Source organism: Micropterus salmoides, unplaced genomic scaffold, assembly GCF_014851395.1.
Source record: "Micropterus salmoides isolate LMB-PRFRI ecotype aquatic unplaced genomic scaffold, ASM1485139v1 Ms_hic_scaffold_17, whole genome shotgun sequence".
Classification (NCBI taxonomy): Eukaryota; Metazoa; Chordata; class Actinopteri; order Centrarchiformes; family Centrarchidae; genus Micropterus; species Micropterus salmoides.
This window is the reverse complement of record NW_024040817.1, coordinates 7,427,583-7,450,719: the sequence shown is the minus strand read 5'-3', so window position 1 is coordinate 7,450,719 and position 23,137 is coordinate 7,427,583. Positions and strand designations below refer to the sequence as shown.

At 39.5% G+C, this 23,137-nt stretch overlaps 1 protein-coding gene across 1 annotated transcript in view; it reads left to right on the top strand.

The window, feature by feature from the left end:
- Positions 1 to 21,395, top strand: part of LOC119908169 (voltage-dependent calcium channel gamma-7 subunit-like) — a 39,329-nt gene extending 17,934 nt beyond the window's left edge. The window contains exons 3-6 of the mRNA XM_038725936.1: positions 1,292 to 1,378; positions 4,747 to 4,887; positions 14,267 to 14,412; positions 16,892 to 21,395. Coding sequence (XP_038581864.1) covers positions 1,292 to 1,378; positions 4,747 to 4,887; positions 14,267 to 14,412; positions 16,892 to 17,419 — 902 coding nt within the window. The 3' untranslated portion in view covers positions 17,420 to 21,395. The remainder of the gene's footprint in view (positions 1 to 1,291; positions 1,379 to 4,746; positions 4,888 to 14,266; positions 14,413 to 16,891) is intronic.
- The last annotated feature ends 1,742 nt before the right edge of the window (positions 21,396 to 23,137 follow it).

Here is a 23,137-nt window from a genome sequence, read left to right as displayed (position 1 = left end):
CATGCACCTACGATGACAATTTCAGACCCCTTCATGAAGTGGGAGAACTTGCAAAATAGCAGGGTATTCAAATACTTATTTTCCTCACTGTATGTGGACAGACCTCTTGGGGTCAGAGCAATAAAGAAAAATCCACCCGATTGCAAGAACATGCTAATTAGCATTGTTACTCACTATCGTTAGTGCATTTTATTCCTGTGAGAGTAAAGATAGCATTGTCAGGTAATGGGAACTAATCAGCCCACTCAGAAGGTCATATGAAAGCACTGTTCATGTTAACAGCTTTTCATTTCAGGGTGACTCACTGCTGGTTTCCAACAGTACACGCTTGTTGTTGAATTGTCACTCACAGCCATTAGATGGCCATTATAACCCTAATCCCTGACCCTAACATCAACTCTAATGTTGCATGATTCATAGCAAAAGATTATATTTAAATGTAACTTTATACATTTTCAATCGAGAGTGCACAGACATTAAGAGATTCAGTGAAGAAGTGTGTTACCCCCGGTTGAAATTTGCCTTTAAAAGGTTGTGCAGCCTTCACAAAAAAAAGATGAGTATTCATTTATGCATGCATTCATTTCAACACGCACAGCAGGGTGGACACCGCAGATATACAAATAACTGTCCTTATTGTAGTATGTGTCTCTGTCTCGGGTCATGATGGTGTTGCTCTGGGGAGGCGGCCATGTTTGTGTTTCCCTGTCGTCTGACGCCTGGTACAAAAGGTCAGAGGAGGAAAACGCTGGTGGCATTTGGAACGACCATGTGTGTGTGTGGTGGGCGGGAGAAATCATGTTTGTCTGTGTATGTATGCCTCATTTTGTTGACATATTTTCTGTGTGTGTCTTCTCTCTCTATGCCTACAGTTTGAGGTTAATCACTGTGTCTGGATTCAGCTCCTCTCTCTCTCAGCTCAGATCTTGTTTTCTCCTGAACCTCCTGTCCTCCATCTGTCTCTACCTGTAATTCACTTTATATCTCAATTTCATTCTCTGCCTCCCTGTTTCTCTGTTTTTATCTCACTATCCTCTCTCACCGCTCTTTTCATTCATCCTTTCTAAATCTCTTTTCTTGTCTTCGCAAACCCTCAGTCTCACTCCGTGCCCTCTCTGCCCTTTCTCTGGATTTTTATCTCTGTTTTTGGTTTGTTTGTTTATTTATTCTGGTTTTCTTTACATATGCAAATATTTCCATATTGCTTGTGACCCAAAGAAGACCCTGATACCTCCCACGTTCCTCTCTTCATTCTTTCTTTCTCACTCTGTTCCCTTGTTTTCTCTCTCAGGACCAGAGAAGGGCAGATGTGTGGCAGCAGAGTATTTCACCGAGCCAGAGATAGAGATCACAACAGAAAATACCGCCAACATACTCAGTAAGTCACATGCCCACAAACATGCTCATGTAGAGGGAATATTATTCAACTGAAGTATTTAACTATTGACAAAATCACCATTACTTTTAATTGGAAAAAGTAGATTAACACTGTTTTTTTAATTGCATTTGAGAAGATGATGTCCGGGAGCATTTTTATTTCCTTGAAGCAGAAAAAAATACTGTGTAATGCTTTTAATGTCAATATAACAAGGTCCATCTAAGAAGTTCCGATATACTGTATATCAGATTCAAATGTTTTTAAATGTGATATACAGATTATGATGCAGATCTCTCTGGGAGGCTCTAACAGTGTAATGTTAAATAATGTTGTTGTTGTTCCTCCTGCAAGCACACACAATCAAAAGTTGAAGGTTTTAGGAGACATGTGCATACGTCTACTGACCTTTAACGCTGCTTTTATGATTACAGTTTTTAGCTAAATGACTTTAAAGCAATATGTGAATGGTCAAAGTTAAAAAGCTACAAAGTCAAACTTACAAAAAACGTTTGTGTGTGGTATGTTTAATCCGATATTTGTGGCTAGTTGTAGAAATAAGAGCTCAGATATAGAAATTTAGTTTTGTTTGCCTCCAGAAATGGGTTAAAAAAATTGTTTATTTCTTTAACAATTTCGTTGAGGTTCTTGATGATTTCATGATTCACAACTCAACTGGACAGAAAATCACATGTAAATACAAAAAATACTTCAGCACACTAAATCTATATAGAGAAATATGAATTAATGTAATAATTAATGCAATGTAAAACAGCTATATATTCCCGACACAAGATCATACACATGGTTACTGTATTTACATGGTATGTATGGTCTACAAAACTTGAGGATAAGAAAGAAAGACTGATGCTTAAGGTCTATAACCACCTTTGAAGAGCGTTATAAAAAATACTATGAACACTAAATAAACAAGATCTACAGTGTTTCTGTTTTACTCCCAGTTTCTCTTCTACCTACTGACAGGGTACGACAGCAGCAAACTTCACATATAGTAGGTGAGACTTAATAGGGATCAGGTGTCATTGGTTGTCTCATCAGGCCACTGTCTCCATCTGCAAAAAAGTCCAACCGTGTTTGTGGGTGTATTAAGATTTACTTCAATTTCAATATTGTAAAGAACTCAGAATAGATTGATAGATGTTGTTCCATATAATCTTTGTTTTTCACTTAACCCTTCACAGTCCAATCCAAAATAATTAATATAGAACATGTGATGCCAATCTCTAAATTTTGTGATTGGGAATTTTTTAGACAATCTTAAGGAATGGACTGAGAAAATTGTTCTGCTTCAAAATAGACCATATAAAATGCTGCAGAAAGGCTTCTTTTCACTACTAGTTACCTAGAGTTGCCAAAGAACCTTTCAACTACAACCTGTATTCTGAACATATTTGTTTGGTCAGACAGTAAATAAATGTCAAGAGCTTTCTGAAGTTCCCAACTGAGCTATCTTGTCTCTGAGCTGTTTTAATGATTTAAGATGTTGACACTGCGAACTGGCTTCAAAGTGCTCTCCCCGCCGCAGTTTGTTCCATCTCTTTGAAGTAAAGCACACACTGTTGTCAGGGGGCACCGGGGGGAAGACGTTTGGTCCGTTTAATGCTAGATAAATGTCCTCAGGTAGACGCACAAGTCATAACACTGTAGTGGCACTGTGGGAGAGCTTGCTGAATAAATCATACACTGCCTCCCTCAACATAATCCCGAGTATGCTTCAGCAGACCTCTGGTTATAAGAATGCAGTAAAAATGTATTTGGATATGCTGTTGTCACGTCATGGTGGTTATTTCATAGGAAAGAATGTGGTGTCACTACACACTTTCAACACAAAACATGTTTTTTTGGTTCATAAAAGACTCTCATCTGAGCAGTTTCAGCCAAACACTCTAATAATGTTTAACAAAGTTAACAACTACCTGTTTAACAATTTCATAGCATTTAGCAGCCAGATATTTCTCTCAGGGGTTGGTGGACACCAAAACAGAGTGAAAAGACAAGTGGGCGTTAACCAGGTACACAAATCCAAATGAATGATAATGTTTGCAGGACGTATAAATCGGCAGCTGTTTGTTAACATATTTACCATAATGTCATATTTATAGTTTATTCCTCTGCCCCCAAGTGAGCAAAAAACAACATATTGTTGCTTTAAGCGCTCAGCTCCAGTTACTTTAATATATATAGTAATTTCAATGCAAAAGTTGAAATTCTCTGAAGTGAGGAACAGGAACCAAACCATCTAATGAGTGCAATAACAAGGTTTTGATCGTGCAAGATATTTGAATACAAAGTAATTACAAATTTAAAAGGATTTGTTGGCTGGTTTCATTGCACAAGACTCATAATCTTCTCACTAACACAAGAACAATTAATATTCATAGTTTGCACATGTCAAATTACTCACGTCTTTGCCTTCTACAGTTTTTACACTGTAGAAAAATGTTATGCAGCAACAAAGCTGACTATTCAATTACATTTTAAAACACATGCCAGAATTCAAGGTTTAGGTCTTTAGGCACCAGTCTAGCATTTATAGCATCTTCATTTATAAATATTTTCTCCTGCTAATCTACATGATCTTGTTTTTAAAGCAAGGGTAGGCAATTTATTTCAGAAGCATTTTTGTAATATTTGTTGAAACAGAAATCCATAAATCAAATGCTCTGACACAAAATTGTTTAAAAAAAAAAAATCCAGTATCTGTGGCTGTCTGTGAAGATTCTCAGTCATCCAGGTTATAGTTATCCAAGGCGGGTTAAAGTCAAGTGTTGACTCCAGTGACCACAGGTAAATTGGCATTTGACATTTTCATTTATAAAGGCATTTAAGGTGTTTTGCCTTCTTAAAGTTTTCTCACATGCAAAGTACATATCATTTAAGATCTAGTGAGGGATACCAAGAATAAGGACAGAAGCTGGAAAGAGGAGTCTGTCTTACTACGGCCCATCGTCCTGGATTGAACTCCAGTCTAAGCTTAAGATTGGCATCCCAATTTCTTTAGCTGCTTTTGAAAAAAGAATATCAGACATTCTAACGGACACTTGTTTTTAATTAACTGTAGTTAGATCTCTACATTTAGTCTTTTTATCATTTCGTTTGTTTACATATTTAACTCATTGCATTTTTGTCTATGTAAATAGTTTGTACATTTTGTGTAAATTTGTATTGTATTGTGTTTTAACTTACGTAAGGTATTGTTTTTCAACTCCTTTTTTACTTGTGCTATACAGGACTCCCTTGTAAAAGAGACTGTCTCAATGGGACTTTTCCAGTTTGAATATAGGTTTATATATATATACCCCAGCTTTAATGATGTCTGCCCTTCTCTAACAATCCTTCCTGTCCTCCAGAAATGGTCCGAACTGCCACTCCCTTCCCGATGGTGTCACTGCTCTTTGTCTTCACTGCTTTCGTAATCAGCAACATTGGACACATTCGGCCGCAGCGCACCATCCTCGCCTTTGTTTCTGGAATATTCTTCATACTGTCAGGTACTGTGCACCTAGAAGGAACAGGTACATTACAAACCTGTGGAAAAGTGTCGGTGTGAGGGTGTTGTATGTGTTCAGTTTGACATTTGAAGTCATAAAAGACATCCCCAGCCCCTGCATCGTAAGTCTTAAAGTGGAATTCAGTTCACACAGACCTTGTGTTTGTGCATGAAAACAAGGTTTGCAAACAATGAAAAACTCACAGAACAAAATTTTACACCCTTGTGGAACAACTACAGACTCCAGGCTGTTCATGTCATGGTTTGTTTTGATATTTTCCAATTATTCTGCTGTGAGTTTTAGTCCTTGCAAAGCAGCCTGGGAGACAAACCCAAGTACACAGCTGTCAGAGAATCTGTGGATAGAATGTATTTTCTTTTCTAGGAATACAAAATGCGACTTCCTCAGTGTATTTATGCTAAAAGTAAAATCAAGTAAGCTCTAGGTGACTAATGGGACTGATGCACCGTCAAAGGAATATTTTTCTGTCTTTTGGCCGGACATCCCTCTGCAGTTTAGGTTTATGATCAAGTGATTTAAGCCGACCGTGAACTCTCCTCGGCTGCTCTCGGGTCACTCTTTTCTTGCTCAGCTTTAAATTGCAGGCTTTCCAGTTTGGCACAAGGATGGTGAATACTTAGAAGTAGACCCTGGATAAAAAAGGCTTTAGGAATAAAGTTAATCAGAGATCTTAAACAGTTCCTTATATTACATTTTGACCTTCCTGTCCACAACCACCCTTATTACAAAAGTATTTTCTTTTACGTTCCGCAACAAGACAAACAGTTTGGAACACTTCAGCTTTGTTGTCGGTTGTCCTTAAAGAACAGGATGTATTTGTCAAAGTACAACCAGATTACATCACAGCTACACATTTTTTATTACCTCAATATATTCTATGCGTGCAAAGTTGAGTTTGTAAAACTTTGTCAAACTGCAATAGTAAAAGTATAATGCAGTAAAATATAAATCAATTAGTACAAAGTACAAAAAAGATTTGTGATACTGTCCAGTCAGACAGTCAAAAAGTACAAACTGCTGTCTCATTCCCAATTCCTTTTTCATTTTACATGGATATAGTGTCAATCTGAAGAGGACTATTTGTTCTTGAAACAAATTATCTTTTTAGAAACAAGAATGCAGTATTCAGGTATTTTTTCCCAGCACTGGCAAAGAATTTATGAATGCATATGTGTTAACTTGAAGGATGACATGGGATGTGTTGACTTTTTCAGTATATTACAAAACAGCAACCTTGACACTTTGATATAAAAAAAGTAAATGTATGTATGAGAAAAGATAGCTTGCTGGATTGGATTAGATTGGTCTGTTTGAGTGATAAATACTCTCTGTTACCTAAACAACTATCGCTGCAGGATCTTTGGGAAAGCCATTGGACCCTAGTTCATCAGGATTGTAGAAGCAGGCAAAAAGGCAGAGGTATGGAATAAGATCTGTGTGAAAGTGTCAAACTCCTTCCTCACCTGCCAACTTAAATAACATGTTAAAAAGCAGCAGAGCAGAAGAAGAGCAGCAGAAGAGAAGTGAGCTTGTTAAAAGGCAACATTCTTCAAGGTTAATGATAAAAAGATATCTCAGTGGATGGAAGACTCACTCTGCAGCTTCTCTTTACTTTTCCCCGTTGACAGCTTGTCAGGCCTTACCTTGTACTTGCTGCTGGCTGAACAGTGAACAGGATTTAATTCCAAATAATTGCTCTTTGCTGTGGAAGCTACAGGGCAGCAGAGATTGGATGTTTCACTGTAGGCATTTGGTAAAAAGTTAAAACTTAAACCAAATAGCCTGGAAAGCGACTTTGTTGTAGTTTGACACTTCAACTAGATAGTCGGTAATGGTGGTTTTCTTTAGGATGACACCTTTTTGGTCTGAGCCAAAGCTCTCCCATTATCTCTCTGGAGTAGACTGGACACCAGCCTTCAGTGCAGTCAAATTCTATTCCAGCCACGTAGCTGAAAGCCTCAATTGAGTGGAACGTTTCTGGATGAAATGTTGATCACACTCTATTCTATTATAGACCCGCTTGCCAGTCTCTATTTAAACAAATAAGGTAGAAGAAGGTAGGTTTATTTGTCACATAACAACAAATTGTAAGGTGAAATTACGTTTGTAACTCTCTTCTGCTCTTGTATCGGTGATTTCTGCAGCCTTTTGGTGCGGCAGCTGAAACTTCTGTATCTCTTCCTAGAAGGCAGCAGGGTGAACAGTCTGTGGCTGGGGTGGATACTGCCCCTTAATATCCTGCGTAGGCATGTCACCTCACCGACATCACTGATGCTCGGGAGATGGGTACCAATGATCTTGTGAGCAGTTTTAATAACCCACTGCAGAGCCCTCTGGTCCTGGGCCATGCACATCAGGATGCTTTCTATTGCTTCTCTGTAAAAGCTGACACGAACTTGGCACGGGAATTTAGCCTTCTTAAACATGATTAGAAAAAGACTTGCCTTCCAGGGAATTAAATTCATCCAAATTACACCGTATGGCCACATACATATTTTAGCATTCTTTTGGTCTAAGGCTTTTTCATGTTTTTGTTGGGTGTTTAAGTTCCAATGAAAGGAAATCTTAATGCTCAGTGATTTTTTGAACTTCCTGTTTCAACATGCCCTTGTACACTCTGCCAGCTCCATAATAGTTTCCCCAGTTTTGTGTTCAAGAGCTTGACTGGCCTGCACAGAACCCTGACCTCAACCCCATCACACCATGATTGACAAGTCGCTACCCTGAAGCATCCACTGCTTTATCATTTATGTATTTTCCTCTAAATGGGACCATAATTTCCAAAATAAACATCATGTTGTGTTGAAAAAGACTTGGAACTAGCGATTGAGATCATAAACTCATTAGGTAAGTGTTTACTGAGGTAATAAATCAAGTGAGAAGTAGGGTCATTTTGCACTTAAGTGTAATGCAATCGGACATCTTTTGGCAACCAGTGGAGTTGCCTCCTACTGGCCATTGGAAAGAATTCAGTTTTAAGGTACTTCTGTATTGGCTTCACTTTTCAGACATTGAGGTTCCCGCTTGGTTTCAACTCATTTGACAGAAAGGAATTTAGAAGGGACTTGCACTTATAAATAAAAATGAAAGGCACTTTGTGAAATTAGGTATGGATCAATGTTTCTATGAGCAGGTCATCTGTTTTTATCTCGTTCACATACATGAGGAAGGATATCCAAGGGCACCCTAATTCATCGGGACTGTAGAAGCAGGCAAGAAAACATTATTATTATTATATTTCCTGCCAATGGTTTCAAAGAAACAACAGTCTGTGGTGGTAATGTACCAAAAAACATAGCTATGGGCCAGCAAATGGGAAGAAGAAGACTGTAACTTAGTAGACACTGATGTAAACAATGCGGGTTTTGAAATAGGCTTGCAAATATTAGAAAGGAACATGTTTGTTATGCCCCAACAACACACACAGGAAAACCCAAAACCAGACACCAAAATCTGCAGACAAAAGCTGATGATACACAGAGCAACTTTTAGAGCAATGGTGCAGGGCAACGTTGCCATCAATGGTAATGAGTAAAGATTACTACCACTAGCAAGATTGCCCAGCAACACTGCTCAAAAAGTTGCCCCGTGTATCATCAGCTAAAGGGTCTAAAATAGTTGCTATGGACAAACAACAATATTCCTTATTGGTTTACATAACTGGCAAACCAACTATTGTTGACACATATCTAAGAGAAGGCAGAAGTACACAAAGGACAGAAATGGCCTCATAATGCACACATCAAAGCATAATAGAAGAAACATTTTCACAGAAAAACCTATCTAGATCTCAACATTCAGAATTGTGTTAATGTGTAATTTGGTCAATTTTGTCAAAAGTACTGTATTTAGCCAGATTATGGAAAAAAACTATGAATTTTTAGGAGAAATTGATTGTGCTGCTGCAGTGCTTTAAGAGATGTCTAGTTTCATGCTGTTACTACAAACAAATTTGCAGAGTTCATAGGTTTCCAGAAGCTGACATAACGTTTACCACAGCCACTGTTGGTAAAGGAGCAGCAAGTTTTCTTAGCCACCTTTCAAGCGTACATGGGGTGAGTGTTTTAGAGATTTTAGGTGGAGTACCACCTTCCCTATCACTGTCAGAAATGGTCCACCACAGTCGTCCATCAGTTTATTATAGGCTTGGGGACAAGCTGATGGGTTGGAATTTTCTAATTCCTGAAGTATGTTGCCAACAATAAAACTGGTGACTAAAAATCTGTCTGATAAATGACCTACATTTAAAACTACATGACTTTGTTTACAAGCACGATGTGCTTCAAATTGAGTGAAAAAGACAAAGAAAGAAAAGAGAACTTTCTCTTTCAGAACAAAGTTTGCACCTGTAATCCATCTTGCTGTTTCACTGAGGATTAACATTTAACTATAGAAAGTCTTCTCTGCCACGTTGCTGAAAGAGAGCTGTGAAATCTTTCACTGAGCTTTCTGTTTCATTTATATCAGAATCCTGTTGTGAAGTGCAGCCAACAGGGTGACATCCTTTCCTCATTGTCGCTGCAGGACAGCTGGGTGACGTTTCTGGTCGGTTACCTCAAGGGCAGGGTCGAGCGTTCGGCTGATGAAGTGGTTGTTGGGATTTCTTTTTTTACCTCATTAGTCTCTCTCTCTTTCTCTGAGCTGACAGGATGACATCACCTCCCTGTTTCATCCTCTTTTTTTTTTTGCATTAGGGAGCTTTACCTCACAGATGCTAGCCTAGCATGGTGGACTGCTGACCGGACATTTGGACAAGCGTGATAACCATGGAGTCATAGGAATGTCACTGAGCCAAGATGGAAAAAAACACATGCATGCACTACATACACGCACCCATTCAGATACACATAGACAAGCTCAAAGACATGAGGACACACGATATGCAATTTTCCTAGATGTCACATAAAATCAGTTTATATACAGACATGGTGTATGTGGTGATTGGACATTTCACATCTCATGAATATGATATAAGGTAATTTATTAACAAAATTATTAACAAAATGTGTAAATTTGTTTTAATACTGTAGCTTATTAAAAATTACACAAATGTTTGTAGCTTGACAAAACTTATTTGACAACACTTACATTACTGACTAAGCACACAGAGAGAAACAAAGAGACTTTGGCAACATCATCTTACAAAGATGTGAGAGCACTGTTCTTATTTTTATAGAAAAGCTTAAGTGCAAAAACAGAATCAGAGAATAAACCTGAATTGCTTTTATACATATGTGTCGTGTCTCTCACTTTAAGAAGTAATTTCATCAACTAGTAATTGCTAGGCAGCTTCTGAGTGGAATAAAAGCATATTCCCTGACAGAAATAGGCAGAGATTTCTGTCTGATGGTTCACAGCACAAAGAAGATTAAGTGCAGAAATCAATGCTTGCCATTTGACAACACTTACTTTAAACTTTTTTGATTCAACACTTTTTTCTTGTTCTTTTATACCATAAAAGATCATGTTTTTCAAAATCAGTGGTATTTTGCAGCAAAAACTGCACTGTTTGTCTCAGTCAGCATGTGCGTACTTTGGTTAGGAAAACTGCCCATCATAAAAACTGCTGGTTCACAGTGCACCCTGAGGTTACAACATGGTGGCTGTGGACCAGCTGTTTCCTCCCATTTTGCCTATCTGTCCTTCCTCCAGTAATTTCTCTCCTCCAATTCTGTCTCCTTTTTCCCTTCTCTGGTAATTTTCCCCTCTCCCTCTGTGAATGTGTGTGTGCACGTTCATACACATGTGGTGTCCACACCAGAAGGCTGTTGCTGAGATGAGCATTGAGCCACAACACTGCCACCTGATGGCCTACTCAGGACATTACAGCTCTGTCACATGTTTTTCTCCCTTTTTCACAATTTTACCTACCAGTTTGACTTATCATCCATGAACTTTAATGGAAACTGTTACCACTGAATTTGAGTACACATAAATTAGATATGTTTCTACTATTTATATATATATATATTTATTTATATATAAATAATATTCATTCATTCTCCGATCAAACAGGATGTGACAATCATTTCTGTATTATTTTCATGTTCGATTGACATTCTGTAGGTGGAGCTCTTTTCATTGTCTGGTCGTCCCTCTGTCTGGCTGTTGCTACTCAGTCATTCTTACCTCTTCTTTTAGATATTGTTTTCAACTTTCAGCTTTTCTTGGAGCCAATAAAATTGACAGGGTGATGACACTATGAGCAAATTAAGATATAAAATAGTATTTAAAATTACATATAGCATGAGATAAGTCAGCTCAGTGGTATGTTATTTAAAACAAATCGCAATCAAAGCTGTCTTTTGTTTTTCCACAATCATAAATCACATTACTTCCTGTGGCAAAGATATAAATTCTTCCAGGAAATATGCCTCAACTTTCCATCTACCCCCCCGTGTGCCTCCTTAAGGACTTTGTGTCTCCTGCTTTGATTAGTTCCGTTTTACACAGCTGTGTACAATCTCACTGTTGAACAGGTATTTCCAATCAGCACCAGATGGTGCTTTGCTAATCAGTTTCCAGATGAAAGTTCTCTGTTGTAACAGCAAACACTCAATTTTCTATCTTGTTGCTGTTGACTGCAGGCAGATCTTGGGGCGTTTGTGCATGTTTGCATTAATATGTCATGTCTAAACATTATAAAAACTTCGCTCAATTTACGTATTTCACTTTACTGACGTGGGTAGGTTCTAAATCCCCCATACAGTATGACCTCTGCATATTGACTACCATTCTGCATATCACCTTTCTCTGTTTACTGAAGTGCACAAGTGCCCATCATGCACATTGCACACAGTTTCATTTTAACTTTATTTTCCTCCAGCCACAGAAGCCAGCGAGTTATCCTACGCTAAAATATTACCTGGCCCCAGATTTGTTGTGTGTCAATAAATTTATGGTCATTTTCCTAAACACAAATGTAAATGGGAATATGCATCACTTAACTGAAATAATAAAGGCTATATTTGCACCAGTTTATGAGGAAGGGCCCCCAGATTAGGTGATAATGCAGAGCCCACCTCATGGCCTTTATAATTCTAATTAGTAACAAGTTACTACGCAGTGGTTGGTAGTTAGTTGGACATCCAAGAATGCACTTCTTCAGATGCATTATCCTTTAAAATGAACTATGACTTAATTTTGAACATTTTCTAGAAGCATCTGTCTTTAAAATTGTGTTCTAGCCTGATTCTAGACCTCTCAATTTCTGCTCATATTGCTGATTTGTTGGACTGGAAAACTGGAGGCCTGATATTGATCAGAGATACGGCCAACAAATTTTTGTTTTGTGGGATTAAGAATGGTGGTGTCGTCTCTCTACCTACATTCATTCAGCAAAGTGACAGAAATATTGCCACAGATATGTTGGCAAACAAACTGTAAATGACATTGACGCAGCTGTACAGGTTGTTCTAATTGGACTACCAGAAGTAACAACTCCCAAAACAACATTTCTTTGATCATTGTGAAAAATGTTAACTTCTCCTAGCAACCATTATATCCACCACCACATTAGCTACTTAAAAAAATTGGTGTCAACCCCTGAGGAAAAGTTTACAGAAATGGTTTTGCTGAATCACAAATTATAATTCCTAATGTTACTAAAAAGAAGTCTTTCTTTAATCGATTTTGTCTTCATATGGTGAAGTGCAAGTATTGGAAACATGGGGGAACCACATGCAGTACAGGCTGACCAATCACTGTTGTTGTGGTTCATATGCTGATCTCCTAAGCCCTGACATGTAGCTACATTTTTAAGGAGGAGCACATCCACTCTGCAGTGCCACAGAGCCTCTGCGACACCCTGACTCAAAAGCCTAAATCCACTTAACATATTTTCAAATGAAAGGCCATGTAGGCTTGTGTTACTTATTTCTTTTCTGTTTAGTATAGAATAATTGTAACATATAACACTACATTAACTTATATGGGATCTGTTTTGAGAGAAAATTATATGTATGGTGATTATTAAAGGAAAGCATCTTTGCTGTGTTTGGTATGTCAGTTTCACTGCTGGAGGATTTTGGAGGTCAGCTGCAGTGTTTAGTCTGTCGACAGGGGAGGGTGCACTGACACACTCCTAATGAGGGTTTACTGTGTGTGTGTGTGTGTGTGTGACTGTCCTTGTTTATCTCTTTACCACAGCACAGCCTGTTGTTGGGGTTTTCACAGCCTATTTACAGTACAGTGAGGACACGTTATCATTAGCTTTTCCAGCGACAGAACACACACACACACACACACACACACACACAGACTTAAACAAAGAGACCAAAGACCCATTCAAATGGGACTGGTATTATAGGGTAACAAGGGTAATGCAACATTAGCCTTGCACCTCCGAGTTTTCTAGTTACTTGTAGTTTGTAGGGTTGTGAAACATTTGTGAGGAACGGAACAGTGTTATAATCTCTCTTTCTCTTCCTCCTCAGTTGGTCGACCTGGTCTGGCAGCTCTAGTTTTGTCAGTTTTGTTTTCAGCATTAAACCTTTTTCACTCTGGAAAATGCATCTGTGACACATTTTACTGAACACATATTGAACCAACATTTGACCCTGTTCAGTTGTCGGTCCATTCAGAATGGCTGCTGAAATGTCACTCTCATTTCAGGAAAGCATATAAGACCCCAAAACAATGAGTTGACACTAAAGAGAGTTAGTGTAACTACAGCATTTTTCAATTAAATGTTTTCTTAATGAATATTTGTGAGTTAACATGTGTGTAAACGACAAGATAGTGATGCTTAGCTGGCCAAATCCTGCATGTCCTGTAGACTTAAAAAGTGGCATTTTAAATCCCATTGCCTGCTGCTTTACAGAGGGTGGCACCGGTAGTTAGCTTGACTCACAGTGGTTTCCAATAGAACTTTTTCACAGCATACATTTTGACTAAGCAGGAAAAGCACAGGTGTAAATAATAACATTAACAATGGCTTAGAAAGTGTCCCAGGAAGCCATGTCAGTGAGCAAACACAATACCACAGCCTTGGAACTGGCTCACCTAACTTGAATGTAGCCATTATTATTGTTATCAGTTCCACCTGTGGTCAAAATGTCTGCCATGAAAAGGGTCTTTAGTGACCACGTTTCATGACAAACTATTCATTTGTCCACCTACATACTCAGTATTTTCGTATAGTATATGGGGTACACACAGGTTCCTAAGTGCCTGTGTCTGCTCTGGGGCACACAGAAGGATCAGCACCGTGGATATAGATTGTGCCTTTTACTTCTGCAAGAGGTGAATGTTTGATACATGGGAGAGAGGACCTCCCGAGGGTAAAACCCTCTGTATTTGCAGCAATAACAGTATGAATATTATATGTGTGTGTAAGTGTGTGTTTGTGTGTCTGCAGGTCTCAGTCTGGTCGTTGGTCTGGTCTTGTATATCTCCAGTATTAATGACGAGGTGATGAACCGACCCAGAGAGCCAGAGCAGTTCTTCCACTACCGCTACGGCTGGTCCTTTGCCTTTGCTGCCTCCTCCTTCCTTCTTAAAGAGGTGATTGAAGAACAATACACACACACACACACACAAACACATGATCATTCGGAAATGCACAAAGGCAGAAACATGCCTGAATACGAAACATATAAATAATAACACTGTGTATGTGAATGTGGACAAAATACACACACGAAGACACACACTGAAGATGTGTTCAAGTAAACACAAATGCCCACTGAGCAGTTCAAAGTGACACTAATATGTACTGATGCTTAACATTTACTAACGCTACGTAACTGACAAAAGAGTTAATGTGCATAGGCACACACACACAGATTGTTTGGAATCTGTCTTGGATGTCGACCAAACACCGTTTAGCTAAACACACTCAAGCATGAGTACAAACACACACAAATTGCTTGTATCTTGCTGAAATGCAGACTTATACAGCTAAACACACACACACACACCACACACACACACACACACACACACACACACCACACACACACCACACACACACACACACACACTTGTGCCTGCGTAGGAGCCCGTCATCCTGCCTGCATCAATATTCATAAATGTTAATAGCTTGAATACTTGAGGGCAGCAGCTCTGTCGCAGCGCAGCTTCATATGCATCAGAATATTCCACAAGGGGGGGGGGGGGGGCTCTGCTACTCGATTCTTCACTCCTCCCTTTTATCTTTTTCACTGCACCTCTTTCGTTTCCTCCTCCAGTTTCTTGTCTCTCTATGTCCTCTACTTTTATCTTGTCTTTTCTTTTTTCTTTTTATCTTCAGTTCTTTAATCCTCTTCTGGATCTTCCCCTCTATTTTCTTCCTCTCTATCTCCTCTGCTCTTCTCCCTCTCCTCTTGTGTTCAGTCCTTTCATCCCATCTCCTCTCTTCTCCCTTCTTCTCTTTTCTTTTCTCCTCTCCTTTCCCCCTCCATCTTGTAGCATTTCTACCCTTCTCTTCTCTTTTCTGTCTGCTCCTTTTCTATAATCTTATTTTTTCCTCTTCTCTTGTCCTCTACATTTGTCTTCTCTGCTGTCATCTTTCCTGCTCTAATCCTCTATTATCTCATTCTTTTTATTTTATTCTTTTATCTCCTCTGTTTCTTCCATTCTTTCATTGTATCTACCCTCTTTTTCTTTTTTATCACTCATTCTCTTCCTTTTGTTTCATTTCTAATGTCCAGTCTTATCTCCTCCACTCTCTTCCTCCACATTTTTTTCTGTTTTCGTCACTATCCTTCAGTCTAAACTGAAGCTGCTAAACATGGGATTTGTCACAAACACACTATTTCTCTAACATACACAACCACCTTCATCAGGATTCTAAATTGTAAAGGCGGTTGTAGCGCTGTTGTTGAGGATGAATAGTGAATGAGCTGTGAATGCTCAGCGGATACCCAAGTGAAAACATGAAAACATTTTTGATAATGGCTCATTCCACCGAGGAGCGACAAATTTCTGTAAAATTACTGTGGCTTTATTAACATTTTTCCCCTCCTGATGGCAGTGTCTTGCAATGTAGGGAGGAGGATGGTGCTGATTCTGATGTTTTATAAAAGCTTTTTGCATCAGAGAATTTGCTGAAAAGTCTGCAGCTCATTTTGATCCCCAGTGATAATACAGGCGATGAGTTTTCATGGATGGAAATAGATGGAAGAAGTCTCTTCTCTGTCCATCTCAAACTGTTAATTTGATTTGAAAACGTGTAATGTTCACACATTTTAATAAATTAACTCTATGATTACCAGTGGGGAATATATATATACTCTCAACATACTAATATAGATAAAAATGTAACATCAGACATAATAAGAGCATAACAGAACAATAAATGCTTTGTAATATATGAAGTGCCTACAGGAGTAATAAAATACAAGGGATAAAGCCAAATACGCGCACATTCAATGCATAAAAGCAGCATAAAAACAGTAATAAAAACTAGAAAGCACCCACACTTTTCCACGGTTTTACAATCCTCTTAAAACAAATTTGCTTATTTATGGTAAATGGTATGCCAGCGTCTTTGAAAAACCATGCCATCTGTTATAAACTTGAAGTCTCCAAACTCAATCTGAGATTACCTTGATGACATCACTAGGGTGATTTTCTCAGACTTTAGAAAGTTCCCTCAGGTGACCATACAAGTTCTTATCACAAAACTGAACTTGTGTAAAATTGGCGGAGCGACTCAAGACCTGAAACCCTGAAACTATTTTTTATAATGACCTTCAGTGGTATTACGTCTCACCTTGCTGCAGTGAATTAGAAATGTACTGCAGGATGTCTCAGTACACCATGAGATCATTGTTGGGTGTGGTTACAGTCTAACCATAATCATCATGGATGCTGTGAGTAGTCAGAGGTTCAACAGACTTGAAACTTTGAACTACAGAGGGCAGTGAAGCACTGCTTTTGAGCAGATTTTGAAGTTCTCTTTAAAGAGTACTTGTATTTGAGAAAAACATGTATGGCTTTGCAGTAACCATTTCTTTGTTTCAATGTATCTCTGATTCAGGGTGCAGGAGTAATGTCCGTTTACCTCTTCATGAAGCGTTATGCTGAGGAGGAGCTATACAGGCCTCATCCCGCCCTCTACCGCCCCCGCATGTCCGACTGCAGCGACTACAGCGGTCAGTTCCTCCATCCAGACTCCTGGCCTCCACCACAGCGTGGCCGCAGCGCCTCGGAAGTCTCCTCTGACATCTCCATCCAGCTGAACCAGACCCCGCCTCCGCAGCAGCCACCCAAGGGGGGCAGCAGCTCCCAGCCAACACCTTCTTCTTCTGGGCCTTCATCAGCAGCCAGCTATCAGCTCCAGCCGGCTTCCTCCTCCTCCACCTCCTCCTCTTACCCACACCCCCTCCACCTAGCTGCCACCTCCACCCTACCCAGAGCATCCCATGCTCATGCCCACGCCCACCCTCAGCCGCACCCCCACCCGAGCGGGCCCCCGCCCCAGTCCCTGCCCATGGCGGCGCCACCTTCAGCCGTGCCTCCTCCTCGCTATCACACTCACATGCGAATGAGCGCCTCGCCATGCTAGGCTACATACGCAGGGAAGGGGAGGGAAAACACAACTGGGGGGATTAGATTGGCTCAGTTACAGCTCTTACACACCACAAGACAACACACACACAAACAAAAATCTTGTATCCTCAAAGTGTGGGAGGAGGGATGCAGCAGAGTGGATGAAGGGGGGAGGTTTAAGGAGATCAAAAAGAGGGGAGAGGAGAAGTGGAAAAGAGGGGAGGAGAGGCAGGTGGGTGGAGGGATGACTCACTGCTGATGCCGAGCCCAAGATGAAGAGAGACACTTAACAAAACTTTTAACACTCTGGGTGGGATAATGGGAGGGGAGGAGTGAGGGATACGATGATTAGTAGCAAGACGTTTGTGGGGTTTCTGACGGGTACATTTCTCACCAGGGCCGTGATACACTGGCAACAGTGAGAAGCAGCACAGGAAACAGGAAGCTGAATCATTTCCAAAACACTGTCTGTACACAAAAAGAACAAATAAGTGAAAGAATATATATCTGGCTGTAAATGTCCTTTCACCATACAAGGACTATGGTGACCTGCTTTTCCTTGAAAAGACTTAGATTATTAATAAATAAATACATCCATCATCTCTATGTAATTCCGTGAATAGGGTTGGGAAGGTTCTTTCATTTCATCTTGATTACTTTCTAAATAAATTTTGAAACCATTAGAGTGACCCCTATAAAAAACTGAATGATAAAATCAAGCGTAGACTGCTGTAACTGTTGAATTTATTCATTCAAACAATTGTACAGTACAGGTGGCACAATCTACAATCAAACCAATCAAACAACCCTACAACAAATAGCAATGACAATGAAATAGAATAGAATGTAATTACCTTTTTGAATAAGTTCTATTCTGCAGAACACAATGCAAAAATTTGAAAAAGAAAAGTATGTAAAAGTCTAGATTTGATTCTGCTCATGCAATTTAGATGATATTTCGTGGTATATTCTGATTACTTGGTTTGTAAACATTGTTTGTCACAGCAGTTTTCTAAGGGCCTAAAAATGGCAACAGACATAAATGATATGTTAGCTAGGTTCTAGCAAATCCAGTAATGTCTCTTCAGAATGATATGGGTTCAGAACACCAGACCTATTTCAGGATAACAGCAGTGTTTTGTACTGCTTCAGTGATAACCCCCCAACACACACACACACACACACACACACACACACACACACACACACACACACACACATATGACAATAAAATATAAATATATTTGAATTGATTTATGTTTAATTTATTCACATATCCAGTTAATGTACAGAAAACATTATTTACATAAAACCATGAAATTTCCTCTAAGCTGAAAATATATCATGATTTTATTTTTTTGCCAGCCTTATTGAAAATTGTTAGTGTTCAACCTAATAGTTTAATTTGGCATTTTTAATAATACATGATGTCTTCTATTACTTTCCAACCCTGTTCATGAAAAACAATATGTGAAATGGAACAGAAAAAATACCAATATGATGAAGAATGTCCATCTCGTTAATAATCAGTATTGCTTACAACTTTTGCCCATGTACCATGACCTACAAACAAAACTATTATATACACAATCAGAGGTTAACTGTACATGCATAGACATTTATACTTCAGCTGTATAGAAATTATTCTTCCCCTCTTGTATGTTCTTGCTAAAACAAATGTTACAAAAACGTCTTATCATGGGGTGTAAATATTACAGTATGTTTTAGGTGTTTTAGCTATTAAATTTTCTAAGCTGTTTGTATTTTGAAAGGGAAGCTTTCAGGGTGATTGTTCAAAATTTCGCAGAGTGAAACCGAAGACGTAACCGAGAGACTTTTTAAAGTGCCAAGCACAGTTGGACAACTTCTGTGGGAGCTTCAGGAGGTTTCTGTGAAATTAGCATTGACCGAACAGAGACTGTTTCCACCGTGATCACCAAAGGTACAATCGAAGTGGCTGCCTTGGAGTTGCCCTGGAAGTGAAAATTAAATCAAATGGTGTACGTAATGATACACACATATGAAAAACCCGACCTCTTAAAAGCCAGGTTCTGATTGCATTCCATTTTAATCCAATCATTTCGGATTTAATAAAACATTGCAGCAAAACACCAGCCTTACCTGTTGACTACTGCTCAGTACCTGGCTAATTACTAAATATGTGGTAATAATGGTTGAATGTCAGTGGAAAGTTTCAGGCTTTGAGAACACTGAAAAAAAAATTCATCTTGTTGACATTATTCCTGACAGTTTGTAGTTACTCCCAATTTAAAAAAAAAAACAGTTACATTTAGTTTTGTTTATTTGAATAATAATGTGGTTCCTGAATGGACAGATTTGAAATGGAATCTAACTCTGCCTGGTTTTATGTAAGGATTAGAAGTTTTATATGGGTAATATTTGGAAGTACAGACATGGCACTTTGATGAACACGAGCTTACATGGGAAGCAAACCGAAAACCTGAGTGACAGATTTAGTTTTAATCTATTATTAATGTCATTAGCTTAGCTATCATTGGAGAAATATTAGACATCTTTTCACACACTTCTTTTGAGGCCAGACAAAATCCTTACGATATTTATTTCAGAGGTGAAAAATAATTTGTCTTGTGATAAGACGAAATATGAATTCAAGAAATGTTGTCTAATGTAATTTGGTTGGACATTCCTGAACGTTCAGCCAATGTGTTTAGTGGGGATGGGGCCATTCTCCACTAATGATTGAGCCACTGAAAACTATTAAAAAAGAGTCAAGTGTCAAATGTGCCCAGATTAATCTACCACAGGGCCCCAGGTAAAATAATACTCTTGACTCACCAGAAAAACATATTGATTGTTTTTTCTAGCAGCTTAAAATGACCCATGTTACATTCTAATAGTGCAGCAAAAGATTACATGGATAAGGTTGTTGAGGGGTGTATAAAGTGTGACCAGAGACCAGAGTTTGAATGACAGCATTCCTTCTTAAATTAATACCCTTAGTAAAAAAAAAATAGCTTAAACTCAAGGTCTACTTACTCGTTTGCTCTGGTGATTTTGATCTCTTCGCCGTAGTAATTTTGATTCTGAGCACCTCTATCATCTTTTCTCCATGTTGACTCAAAAGTTATTCTCAAACTTAAAAATCACAGAACACAAAACAGTAAGGGGTGTCCACACGCTTTTGATTGACATGTTTTATATCTACACAGACAAAATGACATTGACCACAGGAGATTTTCAGTTTGACTCCCATTGAAGTTCTTCTGTTGCACAGTGACTTAAAGTGACAAACTTAAAGATTGCTTGTTTTTGTAGCATAATAACAATCGTGCCCAGCATAGGGCATTGTTTGTAGCCATTTTTAGACCTTCGGGGGAAAATGTTAAGCTTACAACCTGTGGTACTGTTAAAGAAAAACAGTGTAGCAAATTAACTGCTGTGTTAGCTTTTATGAATATCTGCTATGTGGAAATTAAATAGGAAATTATTTAGTAGCTGAGTATGAGAGCTTTTGCTGATGTTTTGAGATGTTTATTTTAATTGCCAAAGCTGAGCATTCATGCTGTGTAGTGAGCACATACACAGAGATATATTTATGTAGCTGACTTCTGAGGAGGTGTTTTTTTCCTGATACAACAAAATCAGAACAGTGTTTCTTGATGGCATCACAGCAGAGAAGCAGAGCTTCTGATGGAGTGAACAACTTTCCTTACTTCCTTTGTTCAATGCAGATATTTCTCGAAACTGTGATTAAGGTGTAAATATTCATACTCAACACGCTGTATGCAGTCTACCCGAGACATGTTTACGTTTACATTATAAAGGTATAGAAGTTTACATGGTCCAATGACATTTGACTGACTCAATACCTGTCAAAAACTGACCATGAGAGTTTAAATAGAGTTTGTTTTCATCATTCCTGCAAATGTGCTATTCGCAGGAGTGTGGTTTTTATCTGCCAGCAGTGTTTTGCTGTTTAAAACCAATAAAGCTTGCCTGGTTCCAGCCTCCTATTTGCTTTTTTTTAATGATATTTGCTCCTTATTTAACACACAATTAAAGCAATGGTTAGAAAACAAGTTTGTACATAATTCAAAATCTGTGGTTCAGTGTTAACTTTTGCTCTTTGAGTAAAATAGGTTGAGATGGCAGCTTATAGTGCAAATAAAATGTTATATTGGAGGAGAAAAATACTATACAATTTTTTAAATTGTATATCTCCAAGGTCTTGTCTGCATTTATTGTATATCTCCAAGGCGGGGCAAACCACCATCTCAGCTACTGAGAGGACTGTGAGGAGACCGACTGTACAGATCTGGCTGAAACATTGAGAGCTTTGCTGCGTTCTTCACCTGCTCCTGGAGCAACTACAACAACCTGAAGTTGTCAGTAAACTACCAACCCAGCAGGAAGCAACACAGAAAGTTCTAGTCTAGAGAAAGTGAGCTAAGCTAGCATCCATACACACGAGCTAACCTAGTAGCTTACACCAGCTCCACACAGACATACTACTACGGTTACTAGCAAACCAAAAACAACCATGCCAAAAATACCTTGTGAGAACTCCATTCTACCTGATGACGCAAACAAAAAGATCACTGACCTCAGAAAAGACATCTGACAGCTATCCAATGAACTCCAGAAAAAAGACTCCCTTCTGACCAGCTTCATGGAAGTGGCTCCTGCACAGACCAAACAGATTGCCTCCCTCAACGCCACCATCCATGACACAATGCTGTGGGATCCCTCTACTTGCCCACGGCTTCCATCCTGCTCGACACCAAAACACCAGTCATCTTGGGCCGAAGTTGTGGTCCGTGGACGCAAGAGAGATTCGGACGGGGATGCATCACCACCGCGGATAAGCCTCTCTAACCGCTATGTGTCCCTGTCCGACACACTCCGGTACACACAGTGGATACACCTGCGGGCCCAGCATGTCCCGATAATGACCCCGGTCTGTGGACGATGCCTGCCGACCCTGGGGCCTTCCCTCCAGCTAGTGGTGCTCGGTTGGGTCCCCGGTCTGATTCTGGACAACCATCCCAGTCAAGAACCTCCGCTTCCCGGCATAGGATCCTGAGGGACGCTGTGCAGAGACAGTCTGGAGGCCATCCCTGCTCCCTGACAGCAGGAAATCCCTTTCTCAGGTCAAACCTTGCTCCCTCAACACAACATTTGCCTGTCCACAAGTCCCATCCTCAGTCAACACATACTGAGGAAGTTAATTCTATGCTGTCCCGCTCCAAAAATCTGCAACTGTCATCCCCTCGTTCCCTTTTCTCTCCAACTACATTAATAGTTGGGGACTCCATAATCAGGAACATCCGTTTCTTTAATGCAACCACTCAGTGCATTCCTGGAGCCACAGTCCCTACCCTCCTGATAAGCTCCCGGGGCTGCTGAGCTCACTTCCACCCACCATACACAGAGTGATTGTCCATGTGGGGACAAACAATGCGGCTTGTGAGCAGTCAGAGCTGACCAAAAAGGATTTTAATGACCTTATAAGCTTATAAGTACAGAAAGTTTTTATTTCTGGTCCTATTCCCACACTGATCTATGGAGCAGGGCGCTTCTCCAGAATCCTCAGCCTCCACACCTGGTTAAACTCCACCTGCAGAGCACGCAATATCGGTTTTATAGAAAATTTTAACTTGTTTTGGGGGGGAGTCCACCCAAACAGGCTGGGTAGGCTAATGCTAGGGGCTAACTAGCAGCACGCTGTACAGTCCGCTCCACGTGAATGACT